The sequence below is a fragment of the Babylonia areolata genome, chromosome 30 (assembly GCF_041734735.1).
Source record: "Babylonia areolata isolate BAREFJ2019XMU chromosome 30, ASM4173473v1, whole genome shotgun sequence".
In the NCBI taxonomy this organism is placed as follows: domain Eukaryota; kingdom Metazoa; phylum Mollusca; class Gastropoda; order Neogastropoda; family Buccinidae; genus Babylonia; species Babylonia areolata.
Window position 1 is genome coordinate 25,293,904 of NC_134905.1, and position 17,471 is coordinate 25,311,374.

Consider the following 17,471-nt stretch of genomic DNA (forward strand, 5'->3'; position numbering starts at 1 on the left):
ACCATGGCAAATTGATTATGTGTAGTGTTATGAACAGACGATTGGATGGGAGGACACATGTTGAAGCATCATGTGAGGTGGGTTTTTTCAACCAGTGGCTGGCTCCTACAGGCAGAGTTTTAGTGTGCTTTAGGCTCTAATGGGAAGACCGGAATTACACAGTCGAGGGTCTTTCACTTCACAGATGCTGATTTTGTGAGTGTTATTCAAAGATCCTGACTGACACTGCAGGTGTCTGCATCTCTCAGGCCTGGTTGATGCTGGGATATATCACGAAAGGAAGCATGGAGTACAGCCTTGACATTTTGTCCCTGACTTAAATGGACACCCAAAGCGGCATTGTCACCTTTCCCATCCACACTCCTCATTCTCCAGTGCAATGAGAAATCACTTACAGCTTAGTCTTTTGTGAAGGACTAGGACTCTCAAACTAGGAGGCTCTTAGTGCTGCAGCCTTGGGGGCTAGTTGGCCTTTGGGAACTATCCCAACACCAATGTCCTAAAACCCTCTTGGCCGAGAGTGGGGATGTAACTTTGGCAAGACACTATAATCAAATTCTAGCCAATATAGTCAGGACAGCAATTACCTCCTCTAGCCCAGATAGTCAGGACAGCAATTACCTCCTCTGCTGTTCTGATGGTCACAGTCAAAAATGACTATCATACGTACATCATCATCAAAATCAAAAGGCAGAAAATAAAAAAAATGTCCCAAAATTATGGGGCACACACACACACACACACACACGTGTATCATTATTAGTCAGGAACCAGTTCTTTTTTCATAGTTTGTTGGCTGCAGTTCCCATGATCACTTAGTTTTACATGTGGGCTTGTGTATACATGTATGAACACTTTTACCCACCCAGTTAGGTAGGCACCCTTTGAAATGAATAGTGAGAGTGCTCTGGTTGTGTTTGTGTTTCCATAATCCCAAAATGGTGACATGGGGCTTTCAAACAGTTATGGTTTTTTCTGTATGTCGGGTTACAGCACAAACAGGTCTGAACATATGTTGGTCTGGGAGACTAAAGAAATCTCCACCCACACACCAGAGAAGCTATGATTTGAACCATGGACTGAAGGACAGATGTCTGTGTGATGCACTGACCAATCAGCCATTGCATTTTGTCAGGAACCAGTTGGCAACACTCTTCAGAGACATATAAGTATTTCTGTCACATTGTTATACACACGTCATTATATCATTCATGTTTGCTGTTGCTGAAAAAATGTGCATCTTCACCATTCTGCCTACAATCTCTCTTCAAGGCCTTCAAGAATGACTGGAAATTAGTTTCTTTTTTTTTTTTTTTTTTTTTTCAATTTGGCAGAGTCAGGAATACATCCCCCCCCCCACCCCCACACCATTCTTTTTAAGCTTTGGTGTCACCATCTTGTCTGCACAAACATCTGTGCAGACAATGTATGTGACAAACTTATGTCGCCTGATGTATGCTTTTTTTCTTTTCTTTCTTTTTGCAACAAAACACTTGATTTTTTATTCCATATACTGTTTATTCTCTGATGGAACAAGGATTATTGAAAATATGCAAAACACAAACACACACACCGCAATTTGTGTCACAAATGCCAAGATTCAAAATTTACAGGTGAAACATTAAGAAGCAGATTTTTTAACAAACACGTTTTCCATCACCAGCATAAAATTGGTCCAAATAGATCAATATACTTTCTCTTACACACTTACACGCACACACACTGGTCTTTTTATTTAGGAGAGGATGAGTTATGAAGTGGGAAAAGGATGAGAAAGGTGCGAAATGGATGAGAGAGCTGTAAAGTCATGCTGGATACAAATAACCTCCTATCTCTTATCTACCTCTTATCTACCTAACCTCTTATCTACTATTATTTAATATTAACTGAATTATGTCTTTTTTTGAGATAACCTAATAAATTTTGAGTGAAAAGGTTCATGACTTGAACTTCTGATGCAAACATGTATGTGTAATAAAATGTAAGTGTGTGAGCACAAGCGCGAGTGGTTGCTTGTGTATGTGGGCATGTGTGCATGCGCATGCATACAACGATACACTTGTCTAAACTTACATAGCTGTAATCCAGTCATTCTCAAAGGCAGTACAATAGCTGAAGGTGATATAGATACTTATGCCATTCACGCTATCACATTAAAAAAAACCATACATATAACCTTTTTAAAAAAAATATATAAAAAACGGGAGAGGAGGCGGTGGGGGGAGGGGGGTGGGGGGGTAGAAAAATAGAAGCAATACACTCAGTTGAGATTACAGTTTACTTCAGAATGTTTGAACATTTGATACATGACATAGACCAGCAATCATTTGGGTCCTTCCAAATTCAAAAACTCATAAAAGATAGTGAAAACTGCTGAAAACACGCATGCATGCACACACACACACATACATCCAGTCATGTTTGCAAACTCATACACAAACATGCAGTAAAATAATAAACATACTTTATTTTCAAAATAAGAAAATCTACACACCCACACCCACACACAGAGTGTACATGGACCCTCATGCTACACAGACAAACTAAGACTGAAAACAGAACACGCAGAACATTATGAGTTTGTTATGACCTGGTTAGAACAATAGATTTATCACAGCTGTTTGTCTCTTGCGTTAAAAAAAAAACCCACAAAAACAAACCACAGTCATATAACTATTATGAGGACAATGATGATAATAATAAGAAACAAAATAATAAAATGATAAAAATAAAATAATACACACAACTACCCGGACAGGTATAATGCACTGTGATTTATATTCAGAAATCTTGTGTACACTACATGTCCTGTATACAAAAGTGCCATTTGTCACAAACTCAAATATATATATAATACACTGTGTGTTCACATACATGGGATATCGGTGATAAGCAAACCAAATATGTGTAAAGTTCAATTCTCAAAATAACCAGCAAGCCAGCACCGTTCACCTACTACAACCCACCACCAAAAACACGCCACCTTTGTTGATTGATGCTGCCGTTTTTGCTTATGCCATAATTTTGTTGTACTGTTCTGTGCTGTATCAGGACTCCTGATTTCAAACAAACTAAAAAGGGCTGATGCAGCGTGCTGGTACGCTTCTAAAGAAATCTGCTACTGCTATAACCCAGCACCATAAAGAAAATTTGTCCATAAAACACACCATCTTTGTTGATTGCCGTCTTCAGCTTTTGCTGTACTTTTCTGTGCTGTATCAGGGCTCCCAATTTTAATGAAACAAAGGGCTGATTTAGCCTGTTGGTACGCTTCCAAAGAAATCTCCTATTGCCAGTACCGAGTCTGGATGAGAAAGGAGGAGGGTTGAACATGAAGCCAGCTCCCCCCACCCCATCAAACATTTCATGCTGTGAAAACGTCACCACTAATTTAAAATGAGACTTCATCCCTCACTTTCAGTAATGTGCACGGTAAAGATCTTTGTCAATTTCTATATCAGATATATATAATGGATCACTGACCTGTGAAGAAATCATGATTTTTCATTCTTCTCATGCATTTGAAGATGTTCATACTTAATATGCATGTTTGCTGTATTACTGATCAGCAAACCTCTGACTCACAAAAAATTGGTATATTTTTTTTACTGACCAGCAAACCTCTGATACATAACAAACTACTAATTTTTTACTTAACAGCAAACCTATGATACACAACACACTTTTCTTAAATGATCATGAAACATCTGATACACAACTGTAACTGCTGCACACAATGACCAACGCACGTCAGTAGGGGAAGGGGACCGCAGAAGGCACGGCAGAGTGAGTGTACGTCATCAAGGATGCTGCCGACAACACTGGCACCTGGCCGGCAACCACCCTCTCCCTCCGTTCCTGTCCCACACCCCCCACCACCGCCACACCCCGACCATCATCCGCACTCACATGAGTACCCTGCCCCTGAACGCCGCCAGCCGGGTCGGTCACTAAGCCGTTCACACCCATCTCGGGCACAGTGCTCTGAAGCTCTGCCGACCTGGTTTTGCTGTTGTGCAAACCGCCATTGTGGGGGAAGCCGAACCCACGCACGGCTTGAACGTTGACGGTGTCGGTGCTTCCACCCTCTGCTTTGCCATCATTGTTATCACCACCACTGTTACCGCTGTGCCGTTTTTTGGGTTTGCCGACGTGCTTAAGGCGGTGGTGGCGGTGCAGGTTGGAGTTGTCTGAGAAGGAGGCCCCACAAAGGGCGCAGACGTAGGGTCGGTCGCTGGAGTGGGTCCGTTTGTGTACCCGGAGGGAGGCCGGTCGTGCAAACTCCTTGTCACACTGGTCACACTTGTACGGCTTTTCACCTGGAGAATGTCGAAACAATAAATGTAAATACGCTTGCAGAGAGAGAGAGAGAGAAAAAAAAGGGTGGCACTGCACTCTGGTTGTGTTCTCTCCCCAGGGAGAGCAGCCTGAATTCTGCTTGGAGAAATGTGTTGTGACAAAAAGTTCTGCAATACACCACAAAACAATATCACTATGAATGAATGAATGACGAATGATATGGATACTTATAAAAGCACCTATCCTCGGTCAGAGACCAAGCTCTAAGCGCTTTACTAACACAGGGTCATTTACACAACAGGCTGCCTACCTGGGTAGAGCCGACTGATGGCTGCCATTGGGTGCTCATCATTCATTTTTTGTGTCATTCAATCAGATTTCAGGCATGTACACATACACACTCAGAGAGACATGTAACATTTTATGTGCATGACTGTTTTGTTTACTCACCCCACATTGTAGGCAGCCACACTATGTTTTCATGGGTGTGCATGCTGGGTATGTTCTTGTTTCCATAACCTACCGAACGCCGACATGTGCATATTCGATCTTCTGCGTACGTATACACACGAAAGGGGTTCAGGCACAAGCAGGTCTACACAAATGTTGACCTGAAAGATCGTAAAAAAATCTCCACCCTTTACCCAACAGGCACTGTCACCAAGATTCGAACACAGGACCCTCAGACTGAAAGCCCAATGCTTTAACCACTAAGCTATTGCGCCTGTCATGACTACACATCAACTAAATAATGTTATATTATATTTAATTTTATAGAGTAAATTTACTACACAAAAAAAGAGAGATGAAATCAGAAAATAAGGTCACATCTAATTGAACAAGTTAAACCAAAACAAAACAAAAAAAGAGCCGGCATGGGAGTAATGCCACTGAAACAGTGCAGATCAAGGGGCAGCAAAACAAAAACAGATAAAAAAAGAAAGAAAGAAAAAAAAAGAAAAAGATTTCTTCCTTTCTCCACCTACCTGTGTGGGACCTGATGTGGAATTTCAAAGACTTGTTTTCTGTGTAGCTGGCTCCGCACAGCTGACACAAAAAGGGCTTCTCTCCCCTGTGGCTCTGCAGGTGGAGCTTCAGCTGCTGGGAGGCCGGGTAGGTGGCTGGGCACAGCGTGCATCGATACGGCCTCTCACCTGTGGAGTCAAAAGTAAAATGTTACAAGTCTGTCTGAGTGTGTATATCTGTGTGCCTGCCTGAAATTTGACTAAATGACACAGGAAACGAATGATGAGTGCCTAAACGGTAGCCGTCAGTCGGCTCTACCTAGGCAGGCAGCCTGTTGTGCAAAAGACTATGTGTTTGTAAAGCGCTTAGAGCTTGGTTTCTGACCAAGGACAGGCGCTGTATAAGTATCCGTATCATTCATTCATTCATCAACCAGGGGGTCAGAGTGTCTGTTGTATTACTGATCAAACTGTACCTCTATGTGTGTGTGTGTGTGTGTGTGTGTGTGTGTGAGAAACCTGACTGAATGACACAAGAAATGAATGATGAGCATCCACAGGCAGCTCTCTGTTGGCTCAATCCAGCCAGGCAGGCAGCCTGTGGTGGAAAAGGCTTCGTTTTTGAAAAGCACTTCCACTCTAGTTAGAGCTTGGTCTCTGAACAGTTATAAGGCGCTATGTTAAGTATCCATATCAATATCCATCCACATGACATGTGCAGTCACCAACCTGAGTGTGTGAGCACATGTCGATTGAGGTTGGACAGCTGATGGAAAGAAAGCCCACACTCTGAGCATGTGAAAGGCTTGTCCCCCGTGTGCACTCGCTGATGAACGCGGAGACTCGACGGCTCGAAAAAGGCCATGGAGCAGTACTCACACTGGAACTTGCGCTCCAGGGTGTGGCGCCAGATGTGAGTGGTGAACTTTTTGTACAGGCTGAACTCCGCCTGACAAGTGGCACACTTGAAACACGGCACTGCGTTGAAGCTGTCAGGGTGTTGGCTCTGAACGTGCTTCTTTGTCTGCTTGGGTTGGGTGAAGGGGAGGTTGCATATGGCACACAGGTACAGCTGCTGCCCGGAATGGGTCCTCATGTGGGCGTCCAGACTCCCTTTCAGTCTGAAAGTCATCCGACACTGTTCGCACGAGTAAAGCCGATCTTTGCCGTGATCGGCTGCATGTATTTTGCTGTGGCGTTTCAGGCGATAGGCTTGCTGGAAGGTGGCATGGCAGTGTTTGCATTCATACTTTTCAGCTGTCTCATCCTTGGCTTTCCCACCAGGCTTTCTCTTTCTGTGTGGCTGTGGTGGGGGGTCAGATGCTTCGTCTGTGAGGTCAGCTTCGTCCGGAAGTTCATAACTAGGGTCTGTCTGAAATGAGAACAGCAAAAGCACAGTTTACAGCAAGACAAAACATTCTTTTTCAACAAGGATTATCAATTATGTTCTTTATCAACAAGGGTTATCAATTCATTCTTTATCAACAAGGATTACCAATCAATACATCTTTATCATTCCATTACTGAAATTTGATTTTGCATAACTGCTCACAGGGTATTACATTCCACAAGACATATCCATGAAAAGCATAAATCAATTCAAAAAAGAGAATCTGAGAGCAATTAAAAGGCACCCAACAACAACAGACCAGCACCAAACTATGCAGATCACTGAACAGCTCAACAAGGGTGGCACAATGCAAATTCTGTTTAAGATTAAAGTATAGGCCTTTGGATTGCCATGATTCCATTCACATGCACCTCATGGGTGCAAAAGCCAAGTGGTAAAAGCACTGGACTTTCAATCTGAGGGCCCCGGGTTTGAATCTTGGTAAGGGCGCCTGGTGGGTAAAGGCTAGAGGTTTTTCTGATCTCCCAGGCCAACATATGTGCAGACCTGCTTGTGCCTGAACACCCTTTGTGTGTTCATGCACACAAAAGATCAAATACACATGCTAAAGATCTGTAATCCATGTCAGCGTTCGGTGGTGATTTATAGAAACAAGAACATACCGAGCACGCACTGCCCTGGAAAAGGAGGATGGCTGCCTAGATGGTGGGGTAAATAAACAAAACGGTCATACATGTAAAATGTTACATGTCTATCTGAGAGTGTATGTGTGCATGCCTGAAATCTGACTGAATTACACAGGAAACGAATGATGAGTGCACAATGGCAGCCGTCAGTCAACTCTACCCAGGTAGGCAGCCTGTTGTGCAAATGACCCTGTGTTTGTAAAGCGCTTAGAGCTTGGTCTCCAACCAAGGACAGGCGCTATATAAGTATCCAGATTGTTCATTCATTCATGACACATTCATGCTCATATTTTTGACATCTCTTTGAAGAACTGAAACTGAAATAAAACTGAAAAAAAACTGCCATATAGGCATCCGCATTCTGTTTTCTGGAGTGTGAATGTTAGGTATGGCAATGTTTCCAGAACCCACCAAACTACTGACATGGATTACAGGATTATGTGTATCTGAACTTCTGTATCAGTGCACACTTCCAAAGGTATCAAGGCACAGGCAGGTTTGCATGCATGCTGAACTGAGAGATCTCTAAAAAAAAAAAAAATCAAAAAAAAATCAAAAAAAAAAAAAAAAATCATCTACACCCTTAGCTCACTAGTCGCTGACATCAGGATTGAACCTAGGACGCTCAGAGTGACAGGTCGATGCTTTGACTGTCACACCCACCCTGTGCCAGAATTAGGAATTATGTATCTCACTCTCTCAACTGGTGTCCAGTTCTTCATTGCACCAATTCCTGACACTTGCTGCTTTTTCAGCTGCATTTTTAGCAGTGCCCACTCCTGCTCAAAGCTTAAGGTCAACAATACCACAGCCCCATCTCGTTCTGTTCACCCACCTGGTCGTCATCAAAGGCGACAGGCAACGTGGATCCCTCATCGTCCTCACTCAGCAGCTGGGTCACGTCCTCACCATCACCGATGACCTCCTCCACTTTCACCGCCACAATATTCACCCCCTCGTACACCTCCTTCGCTGGCAAACCGTTTCTTTTCCGTTTTCTGCTCCCGCCCAGATCCCCTTCTTCGCTCTCCTCCTCTTCGACTTTCACTTCTGTCTTCGCAAGTTCTTCACTTTCTGCAGGTTTCACACTGGTCGTCTTGGCCCTCTGTGTTGCTGTGGTGCTGGCGGCTAACCTGGACCCAGCGTTGCACAAGAAGCAGAGATAGCGGGGCAGGGGTTGGTTGCACTGGATGCAGAGACTGGAGGAGGCGCTGTCATCTGCGCCTCTCTTTTCGTATCTGTGGACACAGACATGAACAGTTTTAACACCTGAAAAAACAACAACAAAAAGTCAATACAAAAGAAGCGATGCGACGTGAGAGTTTCAGTTTCAGTAGCTGAAGGAGGCGTCACTGCGTTTGGACAAATCCATATACGCTACACCACATCTGCCAAGCAGATGCCTGACCAGCAGCGTAACCCAACGCACTTAGTCAGGCCTTGAGAAAAAAAAAAAAGCATTGTATGACAGAATACCACACATATTCAAGAATGCAGATATGTGCATGAAGATGCATGCATACACAAAGGTACACATTTACACATGTATGCACAATTATATGACATCATAATATGTCAAAACATTGCATAATACAGTATGATACAATGCACTCTGTGCAAATAACACAATATACTCCACACACACACATGCACACACACAGAGTACCAAACACAAAAAAACACAATGCTGTCGACTTCTTAACAACTGGGTGACTACAGGGTTTTCAGTGTTTCGTTACTTTTAATCCAGTGTTGGACATGTAACAAAATTGGCAAGGTGATGGTTCTATTTTAAGAACAAGACTGCTCTGGTCGCAAACGTCGTCAATTGGAACGGCGATGGCGATCAACAAAACTGAAAGTCCACAATCAAATCTTCCGAAAACAAATAAATAAAGTCAAACATATGATCTCATCAGCGAAGACAAACTTCTTTTCTTCTCAAGTTCTCGATGCCACATCCACCAAATCTCTTTACACTATCATGTCAAATCTTCTCGGCACTGCAAAAAAGACTCCTCTTCCTTCTGCCTACACTTTATCTGAACTCCCCAATGTCTTCTCTTCTTTCTTTTTTGACAAAGTCCAGAATATTCGTACCATCTTAGACCAAATGCCTTTCCAACCTACTCATCCTGATCCTCAATTCAACGGCACTCCTCTCCATTCCTTTAATCCATTAACTGAAACAGATGTCCATGAAATCCTCAAAGAAATGACAATAAAATCCTGTGAGCTCGATCCTATACCAGCCTCTGTTTTTTCTCAGTGTGTCTCACAGCTTCTCCCCACAATCACCAACATTGTCAACTCATCCCTTCTCTCTGGAACGTTTCCATCCACTTTCAAAACTGCAATAGTCCGGCCTCTTCTGAAGAAATCCAACCTTGACGCAAACATTTTGAAAAACTATCGACCAGTTTCTAATCTTCCATTCCTGTCCAAACTCCTTGAAAAAGCCGTCCTGAAGCAGCTCAACAATCACCTTTGTTTCAACAATCTCATCCACCCATTTCAGTCTGCCTATCGTGCTGACCACAGCACCGAAACCACTCTCCTCCACATCCTGAATAACCTACTGCTAGCGTCCGACTCAGGACAGATCTCCCTTCTCACTCTTCTCGACTTGTCAGCCGCCTTTGACACGATAGACCATTCAATCCTTCTTTCCCGTCTTCATTATACATTTGGTATCAACGGCACTGTTCTAAACTGGTTCAAATCGTATCTCACTGATCGATTCCAGTATGTCATTGTTGATAATTTCCAGTCTGAACCCGTTAAAATTGAACATGGAGTCCCACAGGGATCTGTTTTTAGGCCCAGTGCTCTTCACACTGTACACTGCTCCTCTCGCTGAAATTATCAACCGCCATAATGTCAGTCATCATTCTTACGCTGATGACACTCAACTCCAGAAGAGTGATACACCTGAAAAACTGTTGTCGCTCTTGCAAGAAACATCTAACTGCTTCCTGGATATTCAAAATTGGATGACTCTAAATAAGTTACAATTGAACGCGGACAAAACTGAAGCAATGATCATAGGAACTAAACAAAAACTCTCTTCCATTACAACTAATACAATCAAACTTGGCAGTACATCCATCCCTCTGTCCACTTCAGTCAGGAACCTCGGCGTTGTCCTTGACAACACACTGTCCATGCAAACATTTATCAATCAGACATGTCAATCCTGCTACTGTCAACTGCGGCGCATCAGTTCCATCCGGAAATATCTGTCCACTGACGCAACATCTAGACTTGTCGTTTCTCTCATTCTCTCTCGCCTTGACTACTGTAACTCTCTATTGTCTGGTTTGCCTGCTTCATCCATTCAGTCCCTTCAGCGCATACAAAATTCTGCTGCCCGACTCGTCCTCAGAAAGAAAAGATCTGAGCACACCACTCCTCTTTTGCAACATCTCCACTGGCTCCCTGTCTCACACCGAATAAAGTACAAGATCAGCACTCTATGCTACAAATGTATTCACAAATCAGCCCCTTCCTATCTCTGTGGCTGCCTTCACCTCTACACTCCATCTCGCTCACTACGATCAGCTTCGGATCCACTCCACTTACATATACCCAGATTCAAACTCTCGACTGTTGGCCACCGTTCTTTCTCTGTCTCTGGACCTTGCAATTGGAATGAACTTCCTCTTTCGCTTCGTCAAGTCTCCACACTCAGCTCTTTCAAGTCTGGCCTTAAAACCCACCTCTTCCCAAAGTAGCCTCCCTTCCCTGCCTCTTCCTTGTCTTTTTAGTTTTTTTCAGTTTTAGAGTTATGCTTGCGTGAGAATGACTGGTGCGAAAGCGCTTTGATTTGTTTATGCACAAGATTTAGCGCTATACAAATACCATTATTATTATTATTATTATTATTATTATTATTTTGTTAAAACTGAAGTATGCACTCCAAACCCAGCCATGCTGGTTAGCCTGTTCAGTGTTCTACATCCAACATACTCCAGTATCACTGTAAATCCATGGTTTTATTTTTATTTTTTGATTTAAACAAGAATGATATGTGTTGGGATTTTTGTAAAAATCTACACAGATTACCACAGCACAGTGTATTATCATTATTATTAACTCATTCAAACTAGAAAAAACAACAACAAAACTCAATCCAACTGAAATACACTTTCACTTCAGCAATCATACGCATTTTGTACTGATCAGTGAACTCACACTTGTAGTAAAAAAGCTGCTATTTCTGAATCGTTGGAGAAGCTGTGGACGGTCCCAATTTCCCTCCATTGCTGTGCAACCCCCTTGGTCAGTTTGATGGTTTCTGCTGCACACCTTCTCTGACCTGTGCGTCGTCTCTTCGCCATCTTTCATTTGCCCCTCCAGTCCAGACAACTGCTTCAGTCTCCTTTAACTTGCATACACTGGGGGAAAAAATTGACGATATTCATCTTACAGAACATGTGTGTGTGTGTGTGTGTGTGTGTGTGTGTGTGTGTGTGTGTGTGTGTGTGTGACATGGAGAGAGAGAGAGAGAAAATGTAAAGCGTGTGTGTGTGTGTGTGTGTGTGTGTGTATGTGTGTGTGTGAGCGAGAGCGACATGGAGAGAGAGCGAGCGACAGACAGACTGACAGAGAGAGAGAGAGAGAGAGAGAGAGAGAGAGAGAGAGAGAGAGAGAGAGAGAGAGAATGTAAAGTGTGTGTGTGTGTGTGTGTGTGTGTGTGTGTGCGTGTGCGTGCGCGCGCGCATGCGCACTTGTACATGCACAACAGACGTTCGAACACTCAGTTATCGACAGATTAAGACAGATGGAATCTGCAAATTAAGTATTGCATTCACTGTCAAACTTTACAGGAAAAAGTCTTCAGGCATACCTGTCAAAATGTCGATTTCATATAATCTTAAAGAAAACTTGCTAGATTGAATCTACTAAGCACACGGCACTGATCAATTTACTGAACCACTGAAAAGCTGTGTTGAAAACCCGCTGAAACTTTACAGCAACGCTGCATGTCGAGTTACTTCCCTCAGTGTCACAACTTCAAGAAGAATGCAGGTCGCTCGGTCTGGCTCTGTCTCTCACTGTTATTCTATGGAATGGCTCATACTTAACACCGACATGTCTGAAAATAAAAAGAACACGAAAGGTTTCTCACAGCTTACTTCGATTATCTGGTAACTGCTTTCCAGTTGTCGGCTGACTGCTTGGCTTTATGGCTTTACGAGTGATCGTTCTTGTTGTTTTCCATTGAACCAAAGATGTTAAAACATTTCAAGACAGAGTTTCGAATGTCTCCAGTCGCCGTCTCTTCACTAAATTTTACTGATTTCAGTTGTTTGTGATTTTGTAATAGGCTTTTTTTTCACTATGTTTTTAACAGGAGTACACAAGGGGAAAATACACCCCCCCAGATCGCTGAAAAATGGTTTTCAAGTTTGTGGTGTGTGCGGACAACAACTGCAAGTCCGTGGACTCAATAAAAGTATGGGGGTGGGGGTTATGGTGTGTGTGTGTGTGTGTGTGTGTGTGTGTAGCCAAGCGCTCAGCTTCTTCTTCTTCTTCTTTCGGTGATGTCCAGCTGCCAACCTTAGCAATTACTGACATTTTATCGTCGCATGGAAGGGAAAACGTGCACAACAACAACCCCAGACATGCTGGACACTGACGGAACCAAGCTTAGGACAAACGAAGAAAAAGGATCTGCCCTGCTCAAACGTTTCATACAACAGAGCGATCAAAGAAATTTAGATGAGAAAAAGAAATACGTTGAGGAGTTAAACCAAACCCTTATGCAGACTGGACCTGATGATGACTTGACAATAGATGATCTAAACGAAGCAATAGCTAAATGCAAGAAAGAATCGGCTCCTGGCCCAGACAAAGTTCGCTACTCAGACATCAAGGAGCTATCGGAAGAAGACAGAAGCAAACTTTTCAATCTATGTCAAAACAGTTTCCACAATGGACATGTGCCGGAGGACTGGACACACAGCTTCTTAAAACCCATACCAAAACCAGGAAAGGACCATCGTCAGGTAAGCGGCTACCGGATCCTAACCATGCAAAACATTGCTGGAAAGCTCATGGAACGCATGATAGCCAGGAAACTTGCGAGGGATCTTGAACACAGGCACATTCTCCCTTCAAATCAAGGTGGTTACAGAACAGGCAAGTCCACATGGGAAAATGCAGCTGCTTTTGCATATGAGGTGTATGAAGGATTTCAAAGAAAAGAAGAAACACTAGCAGTAGCAATCGACCTTGAAGATGCCTACAATAAAGTCCAATTTGCGCACCTCATGGAGCTGCTACTAAGGTATGGAGTAAGTTTGACACTGACAAGATGGATATCAGCAGCGCTTCAGGAAAGAACCGTCGTCCTACGCCTCGGAGATTGGATGTCTGCACCTTCTAAACTATCCATGGGACTGCCACAAGGGTCTCCGCTCTCTCCTGTCCTCTACAATGTCTACACGAAGGGCCTTGCAGACTTAAACAACAATGGAATAGCTCGGGTGCTTACTCTTGCGGATGATGGCCTGGTCTTCAAAACTTCGAAAGATGCTCAGGAAAGAACTAAAGCCGTCCAGAAACAACTAAACAATATTGCTGAATGGTGCAAAGACACAGGATCTTCCATCAATCCAGCGAAAGCCCAAACGTTGCTGTGCACCCTCAACAACAGAACCGCGAGCAAATCACCACCTTCTGTGTCATTCGATGGGATTCAGATCGAGAAAACTGAATGCCTACGCTACCTAGGAATACACTTCGACAGGATGCTGACCTTCAGAAAACATACGGAAAATACTGTTCTCAAATGCAAAAAGGGCCTTTCAGTCTTAAAAGCAATGACAACCAAAGGTATTGAACAACGCCACCTCTTCCTGCTATACCAATCACTCGTCCTCAGTGTGATCGACTACGGACTTGGGCTAACAACACCGTCTCAAAGCAACCTCCTAATATTAGAAAGAGTTCAAAATGAAGCTATGAGGCTGATCCTTGGAACAACAAAAGACACGCCCACAGAAACCATGCGATACCTGCTTGACCTTCCTTCAGTGCAGGCCAGAAACAAGTTAGAACAGGTCAAGACCTACTTCGAAGCATTAGAAAACCCTCAAAACCCACTGCATGACGCAGTCAAAGAACCAAAAGGCAGCCGTCTAGGACGAGGAAGATCATGGATGGGGCAAGCAGAAGACACAATCCAGCTAGTATGCCGACTACAAGACCTGAAAGAAACAAAAGAATGGGAGAAAACCCCCGAAAACCTCAACCATCTATTCAGCACAGCCATTTCACCCACTCTAGGAAGACATTGTCGGGAATGGCCAGAGGGCAAAACTGATGCGGAAGTGAAGCTACTCATAAAAGAAAACAGTAAAGAAGAGGACATCATCATATACACAGATGGCTCAGTCACCAAAGACCAATCCGGTTGGGGATTCACTGCGAAACAAAATGGAAAAACAATTTGGGAAGAGAATGCTGCCTATAAAGTCACAACCTCCAGCCTAACGATGGAAGTTGAAGCTGCGACACATGCCCTCCAGTGGCTATCGTCCATCCATACGCCCAGAAACCAACATGCCATGATTCTAACCGACTCAATGAACCTCATACAGAAAATTGAAAACGGAATGGGAAGCCCAGAGTGGCATAAGGCAATGCGCAACTTTCAGATTAAAAAACTCACATGGTCATACTGCCCGGGACATGCAGGTGTTAAGTGAAATGAGCGAGCTGACAGACTTGCTGGTAACGCAACACCAACGAGCGGCCGACATCTAGGAAAATCGGAAATCCTCAGAAAAGTCAAAGAATATCAAAAAGAACAGGTACAAGGCCATCACACCATCGATCGCCTCAAAGAAATAAAAACAGAGAGAGGGAGCGGCCGCAAGTCTAACATGAAAGGTAGAGCACGATGCTTTGCAAATCAAACAAATATCGGCATCATTTCCAAACCAACATTGCGCAAATTTCTTCAAAACGGAACTGTCTCTGTGGGCTTTTCCAAATACAATAGACTGAGCAACACACTAGACGCCACGTTCTTGGCATCAGAGATCTTTTCCCATCCCTCTTGCGGTCAGTCAGTGGCAGCCTCTGTGCGTGTGTGTATGTGTGTGTTTGTGTGTATGTGTGGGTCTGTGCTTTTGAGTGCGTTTGTGCATGCGCGAGAGTGTAAGTGTACACAAGTGTCAGGAGAGTTCTGTGCACATGCGTATGTGTGTGTGTGTGTGTGTGTGTGTGTGTGTGTGTGTGTGTGTGTGTGAGGGGGAGGTGGGGGTGCGGGGGGGAGGTGGGGTAGAGGATGAGGTATGTGAGTGTATGCATGCCTACACTGTGGGAGCAACAGGATATTGGAACGTATATATATATATATCTTTGTATATATGTGTGGGGGCTTGGGGGTGGGAGATATGGGCGTGTGTGTGTGTGTGTGCTTGTACAAGTAAGTGTTCATCTCTGTGAGTGTGTGTGTGTGTTTGTGTGTGTGTGTGTGTGTGTGTGTGTGTGTGTGTGCCGTGGAAGCTGCGATACGTAGACTAGAAATGAGTGTGTGGAGGAGGGGTGTAGAGGATGTGCAGGGTAATGTGTGTGTGTGTGTGTGTGTGTGTGTGTGTGTGTTGGAGCTCATGTACGTTTATATGTATTTGACTGTGCTTTCATATCTGTGAAACTGCATGTTTGGTGCATATCTGTTATGCATGTGTGGGTGTATGTGTGAATGTGTGTCTTCATGTTTTACATTTATTTGCTTATTTATCATCATTGTTGTCTTATTTATCTATTTATTATTATTATTTTATTATTATTATTACTACTACCTTTTTCTATATTATAATTATTATTTATTTATTTATTTATCATGTAAGCTTATCTATTATTTATTCACCTTTTTTTTTCTTAAGGCCTGACTAAGCGCGTTGGGTTACGCTGCTGGTCAGGCATCTGCTTGGCAGATGTGGTGTAGCGTATGTGGATTTGTCCTTGAGCTACTGAAACTGAAACTGAAACGGAGACATATGGCCAGCTGCGCACAGCTTTGGTATCAAGACAAAGAGAGAGAGAGAGAGGGGGAGGGGGGGTGTTGTTGGTAGAATGGAGGGTGGGGGTGGGGGTTGTGCTAATTTGCAGAAAACAGCTGCATGCAGAGTTACACCACAGCTGTTAGGCCTTGTCCCACCAGCAAACTGGAGGGCGGAAGTCACGGTGCCCCAGGGCCCCCCAGTGGTACGTCCTTGGCCTGCAAAGCGCCGTATCAAGTTTTGGGGGGGAGATGGGATGAGGAGGGGGAACTGGGGGCGGTGGGCGGGGGTGGGTGGGGGGGGGGGGGTGCTAATTTGCAGTATACAGCTCACGGTATGCAGAGCTGCACCACAGACAGCTGTTCGGCCTTGTCCCACCAGCAAGCTGCTGGAGGGAAGAGGTCACGGTGGGCCCCCTAGTCAGTGCTACGTCCTTGGCCTGCAAAGCGCCGTATCAAGTTTGGGGGGGAGATGGGATGGGGAGGGGGGACTGGGGGGCCGGGGGGGCGGGGGGGGGGCAGGGGGGAGCGGGGCAGGGATGAATAGTCTACTGCTTGGACACCCTCCGGAGGAAGACGCCCAGGGCTGGGGACTGGACTGTTTCAGGGGGGAGGGTGGGGGGTGGGGGGAGGGTGTTCCAGTCGCTGATCGTTCTTGGGAAGAAGGTGTTGTTTCTATGGTCCGTACGGCAGGGGATGCGTTGGATCGGCTGACTGTGCTGGCTTCTTCTGCTGCTTGGGGGCAGAGGTTTGAGGGTTGTGCATTTCACACATGCTTCAGCATGCTTTATTTTATATAGCATGGAAACTGAAGCCTGGTGACTGATGCGTCGGCGCTCCTCAAGTGAAGGTCACTAGAGCTGGTGGAGCATGTTACTCACACTAGAGGTATTCCTGTGTTGGTTTAAGACAAACCTGGCTGCTCTTCACTGGTCTTTTTCAGTCCTGGAGGCTTGCGTGTTGGTGTAGGTGTAAACAGTGCTGACATACTCCACAATTGGCTGAACTAGGGCCTTGTACGCCAGCTCCTTGGTCGTCTTGGAGCACACCTTCAGGTTTCGCCTCAGGAAGCCCAGGGCTCTGTTGGCTTTCTCACAGGTATTGTCAAAATTCTCGTCCCAGGAAAGGTCTGTCTGCAGTGTGACCCCGAGGTA

General features: G+C 44.4%; 1 protein-coding gene across 2 annotated transcripts; it reads right to left on the reverse strand.

The window, feature by feature from the left end:
• Positions 1–1,557: 1,557 nt before the first annotated feature.
• Positions 1,558–12,517, reverse strand: LOC143275618 (uncharacterized). 2 transcript variants are annotated; one of them, XM_076579860.1, is made up of 6 exons: positions 12,440–12,517; positions 11,496–11,698; positions 8,137–8,539; positions 5,994–6,636; positions 5,286–5,453; positions 1,558–4,319 (listed from the first exon to the last, which is right to left on the reverse strand). In XM_076579860.1, the coding sequence occupies exons 2-6, from the start codon at positions 11,639–11,641 to the stop codon at positions 3,751–3,753; spliced, it is 1,929 nt and encodes a 642-aa protein (XP_076435975.1). In that variant the 5' UTR covers positions 11,642–11,698; positions 12,440–12,517; the 3' UTR covers positions 1,558–3,750. The 2 variants fall into 2 exon arrangements, with proteins under 2 accessions (XP_076435975.1, XP_076435976.1); XM_076579861.1 differs by lacking the exon at positions 12,440–12,517 and adding an exon at positions 12,151–12,372.
• Between the last annotated feature and the right edge of the window lie 4,954 nt (positions 12,518–17,471).